The sequence below is a fragment of the Corylus avellana genome, chromosome ca1, assembly GCF_901000735.1.
Source record: "Corylus avellana chromosome ca1, CavTom2PMs-1.0".
NCBI lineage: Eukaryota > Viridiplantae > Streptophyta > Magnoliopsida > Fagales > Betulaceae > Corylus > Corylus avellana.
The window spans coordinates 28052213-28066151 of record NC_081541.1 but is presented as its reverse complement, the minus strand read 5'-3'; the positions used below and the strand labels follow the sequence as shown (position 1 = coordinate 28066151).

Genomic DNA, 13939 nt, shown 5'->3' with positions numbered 1-13939 from the left:
GTACCTAGAGATTTAGTTTCAATGTATGTTATAAACTTATAAGTCTATATATATTATAAATTATAATTATACATATATGCATATGAATAATATAAATGTATAATATCAATACTTAATCATATGATTCAATGATAATTCAAATATTTTATTCAAGTTAATCATATTATTAATGTACAATGATAATGTGATTTGTATAATATCAAATTAAATAATTGGCATTAGATTCAATAATGTGTTACTTATAACCACAATTGAAGTAATAATGTATTATCATTCTAATTTATATGATTATATAATAATAAATTATACATATATAATATGACATAAGTCATAAGTATACCAATTCATACTAATATAACAATTTAGTACCTAGAGATTTAGTTCCAATATATATTATAAACTTATAAGTCTATATATGTTATAAATTATAATTATACATATATGCATATGAATAATATAAATGTATAATATCAATAATTAATCATATGATTCAATGACAATTCAAATACTCTATTCAAGTGAATTATATTATTAATGTACAATGATAATGTAATTCGTATAATATCAAATTATGTAATTGATATTGGATTAAACAATGTGTTACTTATAAATACAATTCAAGTATTAATGTATTATAATTCTAATTTTAGTAATATTATCACTATAATTGATATGATTATATCACATGATGAATTGATCATTAAATCATATGATTATATAATAACAAATAATACATATAGTCATATATAATATGACATATAATCATATATATCATGTGTCTTATTTGAACTTCTTTTATATGTTGTGTTGAACTTTTTTTATATTTTTTTTATGTGTTGTGACAGTTGTGTTTGAACTTTTTTTAAATGTTGTGTTGATTTTTTTTTTTTTTAAATACTTTATTCAAGTGAATTATATGATTAATGTACAATGATAATATAATTCGTATAATATCAAATTAAGTAATTCTTAAAAACACAATTGAAGTATTAATGTATTATTATTCTAATTTTAGTAATATTATTACTATAATTGATATGATTATATCACAAGATAACTTGATCATTAAATCATATGATTATATAATAACAAATAATACATATAGTCATATATAATATGACATATAATCATATGTTTTATTTGAACTTCTTTTATATGTTGTGTTGAACTTTTTTGATATTTTTTTTATGTGTTGTGACAGTTGTTTTTGAACTTTTTTTAAATGTTGTGTGGATTTTTTGATTTTTTTGATTTTTTTTAAGTTAACCAGTTATGATTTAATATTTAAGGAATTTTTTTTATTTTTTTTATTTTTAAGTACAAATAAATGTAAATTTTGGGTCATATATTTTTGATTTTTTAATATGGGCTATTTTCATAGCAATTGGGCCTAAGAAGACACTAAAAATACACACACAAAAAAAAGAGAGGGTAAAAAATGCTACAATAATAAAAAAGCCTAAAAACACACAAAAAAAGCCAAAAAAAAAGCTCAATTTTGAAAAACCGGTTAGCGCGGTTGCCTATTTCACTAACCACTAACCGGTAGTTAGTAGCTAAAGCGGTTAGCAGTTGCAATTAGTGAAATCTACTAACCGTTAAGACGGTTACGGTTAGCGATTATTGCTAATAATCACTAACCATAACCGTACTGACACCCCTAGTGGGAGTGAGACTCAATTTTGGAGGAGTGTTTTATAATATGGAACTGAATAGTATCAAGTCTTTATATTAATATTTGAAAGACAATTTTATTTTTTTAAGAACAAATCTAATTACATAATATGTGGCTTGTTGCGCAAGAAAAGACCAAATCCTCAATTGCACACAAGAAGACAAAAGCAAGAGAAAAGCAACGAAAAGGAATAAAAGAAAAGGAAAAGACCAGTGGGCCCACAAATCGGAGTTTTGACTCTTAATACGTGGCTAGCTAGGAGGAAGACCAGTCACAAAAAGAGAAGGATAAAATCCACTTAAGGCCCATTTGAAAGTGCAATTTTAATAAGTGCGATTTTAAAAATTGTGTTTTTAAAATTGCTACATTTTAAAATCATATAGGTGTTTAGTAAAACATGCTAAAAAGTATTTTTTTTGTCAATTGAATGTTTAGATAACATTAGCATATAATTGCCGTTTTATGATCAAATTATCAATAAGGACATTTCTTTATAACAGTTAAATAACTAACATTGTTTATAAGCTTCCATTTTTAACACCTATGCAAACAAAAGTATGACTCATAATTTGACATTAACTTTGAGTTTTCTACTTAGCAATTATATATTGCTATATTACTTGTTTCTATACCTTTTTTTTTTGGTTTTTGTATTTTTTTTTCTTGAAACATATTCCAAACATACATATAATAAAAAATAGAAGAACAATCCATCAACTTAAACTAATAATATTTATCAAATTTAACTGTTACATAATTCACCAATAATTTAAATTCGTACTTGATAAATCACAAAAAAAAAACTTAAAGGGTATTAAAAATTAGCCTAAAACATAAATAATAAAGCATTGTTTACAGCTCACAAATTGATCGGGCTATCTTGTGATGGATTGCAGATCACTATGCATGCACGATAATTTAAATAAAATTTTGAAAAAAAAATCACAACTTTACTCCGCGGAAATGGCCGAAGAACATAAATGAATATATAAAAAGGCACAGTAATCATACAAACCGCATAAAACAACACCAAACTCCGAACAGTGGAAAGTTTTACAAAAGCAAAGAAGTTATATGGAGAAAAAGAAAATATTAAGGTGAGATTCTTACCTGATATAGGGGCAGAGAGATGGACAACAGCGACGCACACTGCTGCAGGGCAGAGAAATGATGAACGAGACAGAGAGAATGACGAAAAAGAAGAGAAAATAAGGGTTTTAATATATTTTAAGTGGATATTCTTGATTTTTTTTTTTATTCCCACCCCAAAAAAAATAACTATTGCGCCAAATATCTTTTTAATAGAAATCGTGATTTTGTTTTAAATTTGCATTTTTTCAAATAGACGCCCTCTAACCAACTTATGAAAATCGTAAATTTTTTTAAAATCGCAATCCCAAACATCCTTAAATAGCAATTTGGTTTAAAATCGCAGATTATTTTTTTTAAAATGCACTCCCAAACCCACCCTTAATCCCCTCAAACTACCACTCCAATGATAATTTACCCTCCAAATTAATACGGCAATTTACTCCCAAACTACCAAAATAATGACAATGTATCCCAAATTTTAACAAAATGACGAAATTACCCTTACTAAAATAAAAAACAAAAATATTAAAATTTAATTTTTTTTTTCAAAATTTTAAGGGTATTTTTATCTTATTAAAACTTCTATATAGGTAATTTTGTCATTTTGTTAGCATTGATAGGTACATTGTCATTGTTTTGATAGTTTGTGGGGTAAATTATCGTAATTGATAGTTTGAGGGTAGATTATAATTCAGGTGGTAATTTGAGGGAATTAAGTGGACTTTACCCAAAAGGAAAAAAAAATTTGGTGCAAGCAAGGTGGGCCCCACGATTTAAGGGAGTATTTCGTCCTTTCATTGAAAGACCAAAACATACGTGAAGGTCAAGGCGGTGGGCTGTCCAAAACCTAAACCTCTATAAAAGACTAAAACATTTCTAGCTTTAACATATCGACAAAATCTCCCTCTTCTACGCCAATCGACGCTGCCTCTTCCTCTGCCGAACAACCTTGTTCCTGCGCCGCTGCTCCAACACTCGTAATTCCTTGGGATTTCTTTTTCATTCACCCCTTCTTTTACATTATAAAGAGCCACAGAATCACAAGGCTGCAACTTTCTTTCCGATGGCGAAAAGAAAATATTCAACGTCTTCAATGGCGAAAGCTTCAATAAGAATCGTGGTCATTGGGGACCGAGGCACCGGAAAATCGAGCCTGATTATGACGGCGACGGGACAGAACTTCCCAACAAATGTGCAGCCGGTGTTGCCACCAACGACGATTAGACCCGAGGATTCCTCCCCCGACTGTGTGCCCATCACAATCATCGACACTTCGTCTCGTGTGGTGGATGATTCTAAAGTTGCCGAAGAATTGAAGCGGGCTGATGCAGTTGTGGTCACTTACGCGTGTGATGATCCTACAACACTTGACCGATTGAGTATTTTCTGGCTCCCAAAACTTTGTAAACTAGAGGTGACAGCCCCGGTTGTATTGGTTGGTTGTAAGCTGGATTTGAGAGATTCGAATCAGAAGGTAAGCATGGAGAAGATGATGTCACCAACAATGGGTCAATTTCAGCAGATTGGAACAAGCATGGAATGTTCAGCACTTGAACAAATTCATACCCCAGAAGCTTTCTATCATGCACAATCAGCTGTGCTTCATCCAAAAGGTCCACTATTTGATAACAGAGCATTGATGCCCAGATGTCGTCGAGCCTTGAAGCGGATTTTTATTCTTTGTGACCATGACGGGGATGGTGCCCTCAGTGATGCAGAGTTGAATGGTTTTCAGATCAAAGTGTTTGATGCTGAATTTAAACCTTCTGAAATTGTGAGTATTAAGAGAATTGTGGCAGAACAAGTGCCTGAAGGAGTTGATAAACGTGGACTTACTTTGATGGGCTTCCTATATCTTCATGTACTATTCTTACAAAAGGGGCATCCTCAGATAATTTGGACTGTTCTAAGAAAGTTTGGATACAATAATGATATCAAACTTGCAGAGGATCTCATCCCATCATCATCATTCAAACGAGCTCCTGATCAGAGTGTGGAGCTGACAAATGAAGCCATTGAGTTCCTGAGGGGAATCATTGTAAGTGTGGCGGGTGATGGGGAGCTGGGACCTCATGCAATTGACCATGTATTTTCTACTGCTGCAGAAAGTCCTTGGGAGACAGAGCAATACGCGGGTGCTGTACAGAAAGTATATGGAGCGTTGTCTGTTGATGGGCTTTTGTCAATGTGGGCGCTTATGACACTTGTAGACCCAGCTTTGAGTATAGAGAATATGAAATGCCTTGATTATCCTGGTGATCCTTCTTCTGCATTTCGTCTCACTAGAGAAAGGCATTTGGCTTGCAGCAAGCAACAGACTGACAGAAATGTTTTCTAGTGTGTTGTTTTTGGGGCCAAGAAGGCTGGAAAGTCTGCATTGTTGAATTATTTTGTTGGAAGGCGTTTTTCTGATAAATATGCTTCAACAATTGAAAATCATTATGCAGTGAACGTTGTAGATGAACCTTGTGGAGCAAAAAAGACCCTTGTGTTGAGAGAGATACCTGAAGAAAGAGTGAGAAAAGTGTTGCTTGATAAAGAATCTTTGGCTGCTTTTGACGTAGCGGTGTTTGTTCATGACAGTTCTAATGCTTTCTCATGGGAGAGCGCAACTGAGTTTCTGGAAAAAGTTGCTAGTCAAGGTAAAGATACTGGCTTTGAGGTTCCTTGCCTTATTGTGGCAGCTAAATATGATCTGGGCTTGTTTCCCATGGCCAAACAAAATTATGATTTGGTTAGTCGGCGCATGGGAATAGAGGCTCCCATACCTATCAGCACGAAGCTGGGTAATCTCAATCATGTATTTCATAGGATTGTAAGTGCTGCAGAAAACCCTCATTTGAGCATTGCTAAAACTGAAGCTGCAGGGAGAGTTGCCGCAGAGCACAGCACCCCATAGTTCTTTTTCTCAGAGATTTCCTTGCCTCCAAGGCAGTAGACAATGTCTTTTTAGTTTTTTATTTTATCAAAGTTTAATGTTTCACACTTTAATGAAGAAATTTACTTTGATAGTCCTGATGATTAAGTCTCTAGCTAGGATAAGACACCTTTACGGTCGGCACAACATCATTACTTTGTTGGCTGCCTAGGAGGCTCTTGCCAAGAGATTAAACAAATAAAATGCGACATCATAACAAGAATTTTTTGATGCATAATAATAATTTATTGAAAGAGAAAAGAAAAGCCCATGTACACGAAAAATACAAAGAGAGGCAAACACTCTCACTACAAGAAAAAATGGTGATTAGCGACAACAATATTTGCGGCGACCCAAAAGTCGAAGCCGATAATTGCTTACCAGCGCCGACTCTCAAAAGTTGACACTAATAAGAGACTATTAACGAAATTTTGGTCGTTACTGATAGTCGTTTTTAATGGTAGAAAAAAAAATTACTCAGCCACCGTGCATCAAGGCCTAATACCAAGCCTTGGCCAACACCACCGTTGAGCTTCAATGCCTTCAGGCACTTCTGAAAAAATTGGGTGTTTCTTGTCCAAACCACCTATTTTATGGTGTGATAATCTCGAGGCTGCTTATCTCACTGCTGCTAATCCCATGTTCCATGCACGCACCAAACACATTGAGATAGATTCTCATTTCGTTCGGGATAAAGTGACTTCCAAGACATTATTGATTCGGTTTATTTCAAGTAAAGATAAAAAAGAAGACATCTTCACCAAGCCCCTCTCATGTCTAACAATCTCTGTGTTCTTCCTATCCCACTTCGATTGAGGGGCAGATTCAAAATCCAAATGCAAGGACAAATGTGATCAGTCTAAGATAGCAAAATAGTTTCAAATTGTAAACTTGAATAAGTCGAACCGCATGTACTTATTGAAATGATACAACATAACAAACAGAGTAGAACCAATATATTCTGCTGGAGTCCATCACCCTCTCTGATCATATCTTAAACATCATGGGAAATTAAATATCATGATCAGGATGAACACAACGCAGTTTATTGTATGATATTGTTGAACATAGATGCAACTTTGTTGAAGGTTTCTTGTACCTTCTTATCTCAGTAATTAAATCTGATGACACCGGTGATGTATACAAAATTTCCATCACTTCCAATTCCTCTGCATTCTTGAGCAAATACTTGATTAGTTCCACTTCATCCTCTTTATCGAAAAGCACCATAGTTACTTTTTTCAATTGCCGAGTAAACATGAGGTCTTGAGATTCCCAATATCCCATCTTAAATGAAAACTCTCTTGAAGGCATTGAGTTTGTCACCTGTCAAAAGAACAAAAAAGTTTAAAGATGGACAATTTATCAAAATAGTGTTGAAAAGCATATATAGTGAGTGCTCTTTAGCTTACATTAGCAAAGTCCCGAGTTAAACATGATACGGTGAGATGCTTTAGCTTAATTATTCCTCTAAGAAGCGAGCACAATGGTAGTACTTGGACACCTCTTGAACTTCTTCTCACAGTTAAATGCTCTAAATTATCAAATAAAAATGGCAAGCAGCCCTGCTCAAGTAAAACCTCAACAAAACATTCGTTTATGGTTAGACATTTGGCCCTTTGTATGCTGTGAAGAATCTTATCAAAGATGTGCTTGCTAGAAGCTTGATGAGTAGGAAATGAAAGAAGACCCATTTCGGCATTGAACAGATGAGGAAAATCCTTCATACAATTGTAATAATCCACTGCAGATCCCCCCAAATAAAACCTTTTGAGATTGGGAGCAGAGATTGTCAATGATTTACCACCAGATTTTGAACTCCATGATATACCAAGAACCTGGAGTTTTTCCTGCAGAATGCTAATATTGCAGAGCTCATCATCATAATTTGAAAGTATTAATGATACAACAGACGGGCTGGTGAATGTCATACTCTTTGTCCCGCTTATTTTATCAAGCCACAAACACTTGAGGGACTTGAAAGATGAAAGCAATTCTCCAATGTTAACATTGCAGCCGATTCGAACAGGGCGTAATTCTAACCACTGCAGATTTGTAGCAGCAAAATAAGGAGAGGGTAATTTGACAAATCCATCCCCGGCATCAACCTTGAGCTGCCTTAGGGAATTACAACCCAGAACACAATGTGGCAAGTCAAAGGGTTTACCGAGGTCAAGGACTAGTTCAAGGTTAATTCTTGCAACTCCCATGTTTACTGCATGCTGCAACCACGTCGCCACCCGGTATTCGTCGTCTCCGCCGACGAAAGACCATCGGAGCCGAAAGGTTTGCGTCTTCACCCGATGCATCCAGCGGAGAGAGATGAGCCGATCCACAAAGCTGTTGAACCGAGATCGGCTTGATTCGTCGGAATTGATCAAATCGATGTTACTCAAATCCAAATGTGGGTTTGATATGCATAACTCTCGGCGTCTTCTTGACACCACGCTTAGTCTCGAAAGGTCCCTCATCCGGAGGAAAGAAAGAATGCGATGAACAATTTCGTCTGGAAGGTCGCTGAATCTTCCATCATCATCAGCATCGTGCACAGATTTCTGCTTAGTAGGTTGTTCCATGAATACAAGAACAAGAAGTCAGATTTGAGAAAAAAGGTTTAATCAATCAAGAACAACCCAAGAAAACCTTGTCGTCCTTCCAGGAGAGAGAGAGAGAGAGGTCTTTCAGCAAGATAAAAAACTTATCTCCTTCTTTAAATTGGTATTTAGTTTTGATGAGTTGGTGGGTTTTGAGATTTCTGTGATGAAGGATCAAATTTGGTGATGATTTGAGTGTTATGTTCTTGAGATTTTCGAATTGGGGGTTTGATTTTGATTTCGGTGGCTTTGGGTGAGTTTGGATTTCGGTTCTATTTGTATTTTCTGTTGAGAATTTGTGTTGGGTTGCTCTTCGTGATTTTGGTTGTGATAGCCGATTAATAAGGAATTTTGTGGGTTTTGTTGTGAATCGGTGATTTTGGGCTTTTGGTTGAGGGTGATTCTTGTTTAGATTGATTTCTCTTTTGAGGGCCAAATTGTGGGGTCTTAATATTAAGATATTTGTTTGATTAATTTGGGGTGATTTCATCGCTGTTTTGATGAAAATGGTTATGAAGAATTTGCAGAAAGAAGGTGAAAGTGGATGCATGAAGAAGGAAGAGGAGGACAAGCAACAAGGCGGCCAAGAAATCTCCCGCTAATTCTTTTTAAAGCTACGTCGTTTAACTTGAAAATATGGGAGCTTTTACCTGGACTGTAAATTAAAATAATGGTATGATTATTTTTCTACCGCATAAAAGCCGGATCCAAATACCGACGCATTTTTCTTTTACACTTTTCTGCCAAAAACTTGAGCTCAAGCCACCTTTACCGTCGGCACAACATCATTACTCTGTTGGCCACCTAAGGAGGCTCTTGCCGAAGAGTAAACAAATATCAGGCTTAATAATGAATCAATCACTATTCAATATAGCAAGCCCTCACAAGGAAACAACCACAACAGCTACATCTTCAACAAGGAAAGATCGTGACCGCCAAGAAACCACTCCTCGCATGGAAACTCAAGCAACGGCTATACACTCAATAAGGCAAAGATCAAACAACGGCTAGGGATTACCAAGAAAGGAAAATCAAATCATTCTCATTAAACTTGTATTTATATTTCCCTTTGCAATTACACAAACTCTTGTATAAATTCACAGTGCATCAATGAAAAACATCAATCAACAATTTCATTGAATTACCTAAGTTTATATGGTATTAAAGCCTCAAACAAGCGACCCATGTCGTCCCACTTTTTTTTCCTGTCCTTCATTGAAACCTTTGCTCACAACACCTTGCTGCTTCATTGAAACCTTTACTCAAACACCTTGCTGCATATTTCCCCAATGGCTTCCTCATCCATCGAAACCAACCCACCCACACCCACTGTCATCCAAACCCAGCAACCCATTCCTGTAACCGATCTCTCAAGCTTTGCCCAATCCATCTCCAAACTCACCAAAAGCAACTATATGACCTGGCATGGCCTTGTGGAGCCCTTTCTCAAAGGCCACGACCTCTATGGCTTCATTGATGGTACCAACACCCCACCAAGCCCACAAGTCTCCCCCTCTCCTAACCGCACTCTCACTGTCTCCACTGACCCAAATACTCTATGGTGGCTTCGCTAGGATTAATTGATCCTCAGTATGCTCACGTCCTTCATATCTGATGACATGCTTCCTCAAGTTCTTGGTTGCAAAACTGCCCAAGAATTGTGAAAGACGCTTGATCAGACTTTCACATCCGAGTCTCAAGCAAGCACATTGAACCTCCATCTTCAACTTACCACAGCCAAGAAGGGAAACCTAAGTGTTTCCGACTATTTCCAAAAAATAAAACAAATTGCCACTACTCTTGCCACCGCTGGCCATCCCATCAAAGATTCCGAGTTCATAGCCCACCTGCTCAGCGGTCTGGGTCCAGAATACGACCCTTTTGTGACCTCAGTAACCACGCGTGTAGAGCCTCTATCCATGGATACTTTGTTTGGGCATCTCCTTGCCATGAATCTCGACTCGCCTAGCATCATCAAAACGACTCCCTGTTCCCAACAGCCAAGATAACCGCTCGGAGCCCCAATCCCCACAGAGGCCGTGACAATCACAGAAGCTTCCACCACTCCTTCGGCCAAGGCTTTCTGTTCATGGGGGCATGCACATCAGCTCCACGCCTCCGCTTCTAGAAATCAGGGAGGATCTACGGGTCACTCTTCTAATTATAGCCCAAATACTACCATGGGCCCTCTAAGATCCAGCCCACAAGTGGGCTCTAGACCCACTTGCCAAGTTTATGGAAAAATGGGCCATTCAACCCTTAATTGCTATCATCGTTTTCATCAAGCCTACCAGGCTGCTAGCCCAAGTTTGATGGCATACGCGGCTGCATCATCTTATTCTCGGGACCTCAATTAGTATCCCGACGCTAGTTCTACTCACCATATCACCTCCGATCCAAATCAATTGAACCTTCAATCGAAGGAATATGATGGCCCCGACCAAATCCAAGTGGGCAATGGTACTCGACTTGCCATAAAAAATATTGGCACTTCTATGCTCTCTCAACCTAATTTTATTTTACGTCATGTTTTACACGTTCCAAAAATTACCAAAAATTTATTATCTGTTCAAAAATTTACTTTGGATGATAATGCTTTCATGGAATTTCACCCTTCTTGTTTTTTTGTTAAGGATCGCATCTCCAGGAAGATTCTACACAAAGGCCCAAGTAAAAATGGACTATATCAATGGTCATCCTCTCCATCGGCTGCACCACCTAGCGTTTTCTCTAGTGAATGTGCTTCTCCTCGAGATTGGCACACACGTCTCGGTCATCCTGCGGATCGAATTCTTCGTCAAGTAGTGTCCAAGTTTCATCTCCCTGTCATGTCCAATAAGAAGCTTCAACTTTGCTCCGCCTGTCGCCGCGGCAAAAGTCACTAGCTTCCCTTTACACCATCTGACCACCCTTCTCATGTTCCCCTTGAATTAATTTTTTTCTGATGTTTGGGGTCCTCCCCCTATTTTATCTAATAATGGTGCATGCTATTATGTTATCTTTGTTGACAACTATAGCAAATTTACTTGATTATATCCCATACAATGCAAGTCTGATGTTTTTTCAAATTTTCCAAAGTTTTAGGCCTATGTCAAATGCTTATTTGACCGCAAAATAAAATCCTTTCAAAGAGATGGCGGAGGCGAATATCAAAAATTACGCCATCATTTTGCTTCTCACGCCATTCACCACTGCTTAACGTGCCCCCACACCCATGAACAAAATGGGTTCGTGGAACGTAAACATCGGCATATCATTGAAATGGGCCTTACTCTTCTTGCTCATTCATCCGCTCCTCTCACCTATTGGGCTGAAGCATTTCAAACAGCCTCCTATCTTATAAACAGATTACCTACTCCAGTCCTCCACATCCACTCCCCTTTTCAAAAGCTTTTTAACCTTCGCCCAAACTATGCCATCTTACGTGTCTTTGGATGTGCATGTTGGCCTCACCTACGACTTTACGATAAACACAAATTGGATTACCGATCCACCAAATGCATTTTCCTCGGTTACAGTCCCCCCCATCGTGGCTACAAATGTCTCCATCTTCCCTCCGGCCGCCTCTACATCTCCTGGCATGTCATCTTTGATGAAACCAATTTTCCATTCTCTCGCTCCTCATCTTCCCCCTTGCATACACCCTCTCAACACACTATCCTCTATCCGCCTTCTCACTCTTCTCCTCAACAATTCCCCAATTCCCCGCACACCCCCACTCCCTCGTGCACCCAATCCTCCCCCACTCCCTCACATGTTCAATCCCCCCCTACTGACTTCGTGGAGACAACCCTCCTAATTCATTAACACCTACTCCTACTAATGTTGTTTCTCCTTCTTTTCCGCAGGTTGTACACGAAGAGATTGCCACCTCACTTCCATCTCAACCACAACATGCCATGCAGACTCGTTCCAAGAACAACATTTTCAAGCCTAAAAGTCTTCCAGAGGGTTACCTCCGTTATCCCTTCCCAAAAGCACTCCTTGCTGCCACTTGCTCGGATGAGATCAAACCAACCTCCTACTCATCCACTACTCAACATCCTACTTGGCGTGCCGCTATGAACACCGAATTTGATGCTTTACTCAGCAATGGCACCTGGACACTTGTGCCTCCTATCACCACTGCCAACATTGTCGGATGCAAATGGGTTTTTCGACTCAAACGCAAAGCTGATGGAACAGTTGACCGCTACAAAGCATGACTCATTGCAAAAGGTTTTCACCAACAGCCTGGCATTGACTATGGGGAGACCTACGGTCCAATGGTAAAGCCCACCACGATTCGTCTTGTCCTCTCCTTCGCCATCTCATTTGGATGGCTCATTCGTCAAATTGACGTCCAAAATGCTTTCCTCCATGGTTGGCTTTTTGAAAACGTCTATATGGCCCAGCTCCCCGGCTTCCTCCGTCCACAATGCCCTTATCATGTTTGCAAGTTACACAAGGCCTTGTATGGGTTGAAATAAGCTGCCCGTACTTGGTTTTCTCGTCTCAGTGATCGTCTCCTTGACCTTGGATTTGTTGGCTCTCGTTTCGATTCCTCCCTATTCATTCATTATACTTCTCAACACACCACCTACTTCCTCATCTATGTTGACGATATACTCATCACTAGTTCAACTCATCAAGGGACCACCTCCCTCCTACCCTCCCTCCGAGCTGACTTCACAATCAAAGACCTTGGTTCTCTTCACTTCTTCCTAGGCATGGAAGCCGTTCTCCCACCTGATGGACTCATCCTCTCCCAACAGCGCTACATTCTCGATCTCCTTCGCAAAAACAACATGTCTGATGCCAAACCTCTCAAGTCACCAATGTCCACCGCACATACTCTCTCCCTACTCTCTAGTGATCCACTCATTGACCCCACTCCATATAGAAGCTTTGTTGGCGCTTTGCAATAACTATCCCTCACTCGTCCTGATATCTCTTTCGCGGTCAACAAAGTATCCCAATTTATGCACTAGCCCACCTCTCTCCACCTTCAGACCATAAAACGCATACTCCGTTATCTCAAGTCCACCATTACCTACGGCCTACTCCTTCATCGGTCACCGTCTCACACCCTTCAAGCCTTCTTCGACGCTAACTGGGTGCCCTAATGATAGAAAATCCATGGGAGGTTTCTATGTCTTCCTTGGTTATGGTCATCTCGCAAACACCGCACCGTTGCCCGCTCTAGTATTGAATCTAAATATCGCACCCTCACCATCATCGCCACTGAACTCATTTCGCTCCAATTGTTGCTTCGGACCTTGGCATTTTTCTCCCCCAACCCCCAACCCTTTGGTGTGACAACGTTGGGGCTACCTACCTCTCTGCCAATCTCGCTTTCCATGCTCGCATTAAACACATTGAAATCGACTTCCATTTTGTTTGTGACAAAGTCGCTTCCAAAACCCTAGCTGTGCGCTTTATCTCTAGCAAAGATAACCTTGCTGACATTTTTACAAAACCAACAGCCTTCTTACCTTTCTCTCTCATGAGAACCAAGCTCAATGTTGTGTATCACGTGTCTCGCTTGCGGGGGCATAATGAACCAATCACCATTCAATATAGCAACCCTTACAAGGAAACAACCACAACGGTTACATCTTCAACAAGGAAAGATCGTGACCACCAAGAAACCACTCCTCGCATGGAAACTCAAGCAACGGC

At 38.6% G+C, this 13939-nt stretch overlaps 1 protein-coding gene and 1 pseudogene across 1 annotated transcript; one reads left to right on the top strand and one right to left on the bottom strand.

Annotated features, from left to right (window-relative positions):
• Positions 1–3711: 3711 nt before the first annotated feature.
• LOC132167124 (mitochondrial Rho GTPase 1-like) lies at positions 3712–5725 on the top strand (annotated as a pseudogene).
• An 872-nt stretch (positions 5726–6597) lies between these two features.
• LOC132168795 (F-box/LRR-repeat protein At4g14103-like) lies at positions 6598–8260 on the bottom strand. Its single transcript, XM_059579849.1, has 3 exons — positions 7097–8260; positions 6784–7010; positions 6598–6677 (listed from the first exon to the last, which is right to left on the bottom strand). The coding sequence occupies exons 1-3, from the start codon at positions 8258–8260 to the stop codon at positions 6659–6661; spliced, it is 1410 nt and encodes a 469-aa protein (XP_059435832.1). The 3' UTR covers positions 6598–6658.
• Between the last annotated feature and the right edge of the window lie 5679 nt (positions 8261–13939).

Coding starts and splice junctions, on each gene's coding strand:
- LOC132168795 (XM_059579849.1), bottom strand. CDS start 8,260: ATGGAACAACCTACTAAGCAGAAATCTGTGCACGATGCTGATGATGAT. Junction 7,011..7,096: donor TAACTCGGGACTTTGCTAAT/GTAAGCTAAAGA, acceptor TTCTTTTGACAG/GTGACAAACTCAATGCCTTC.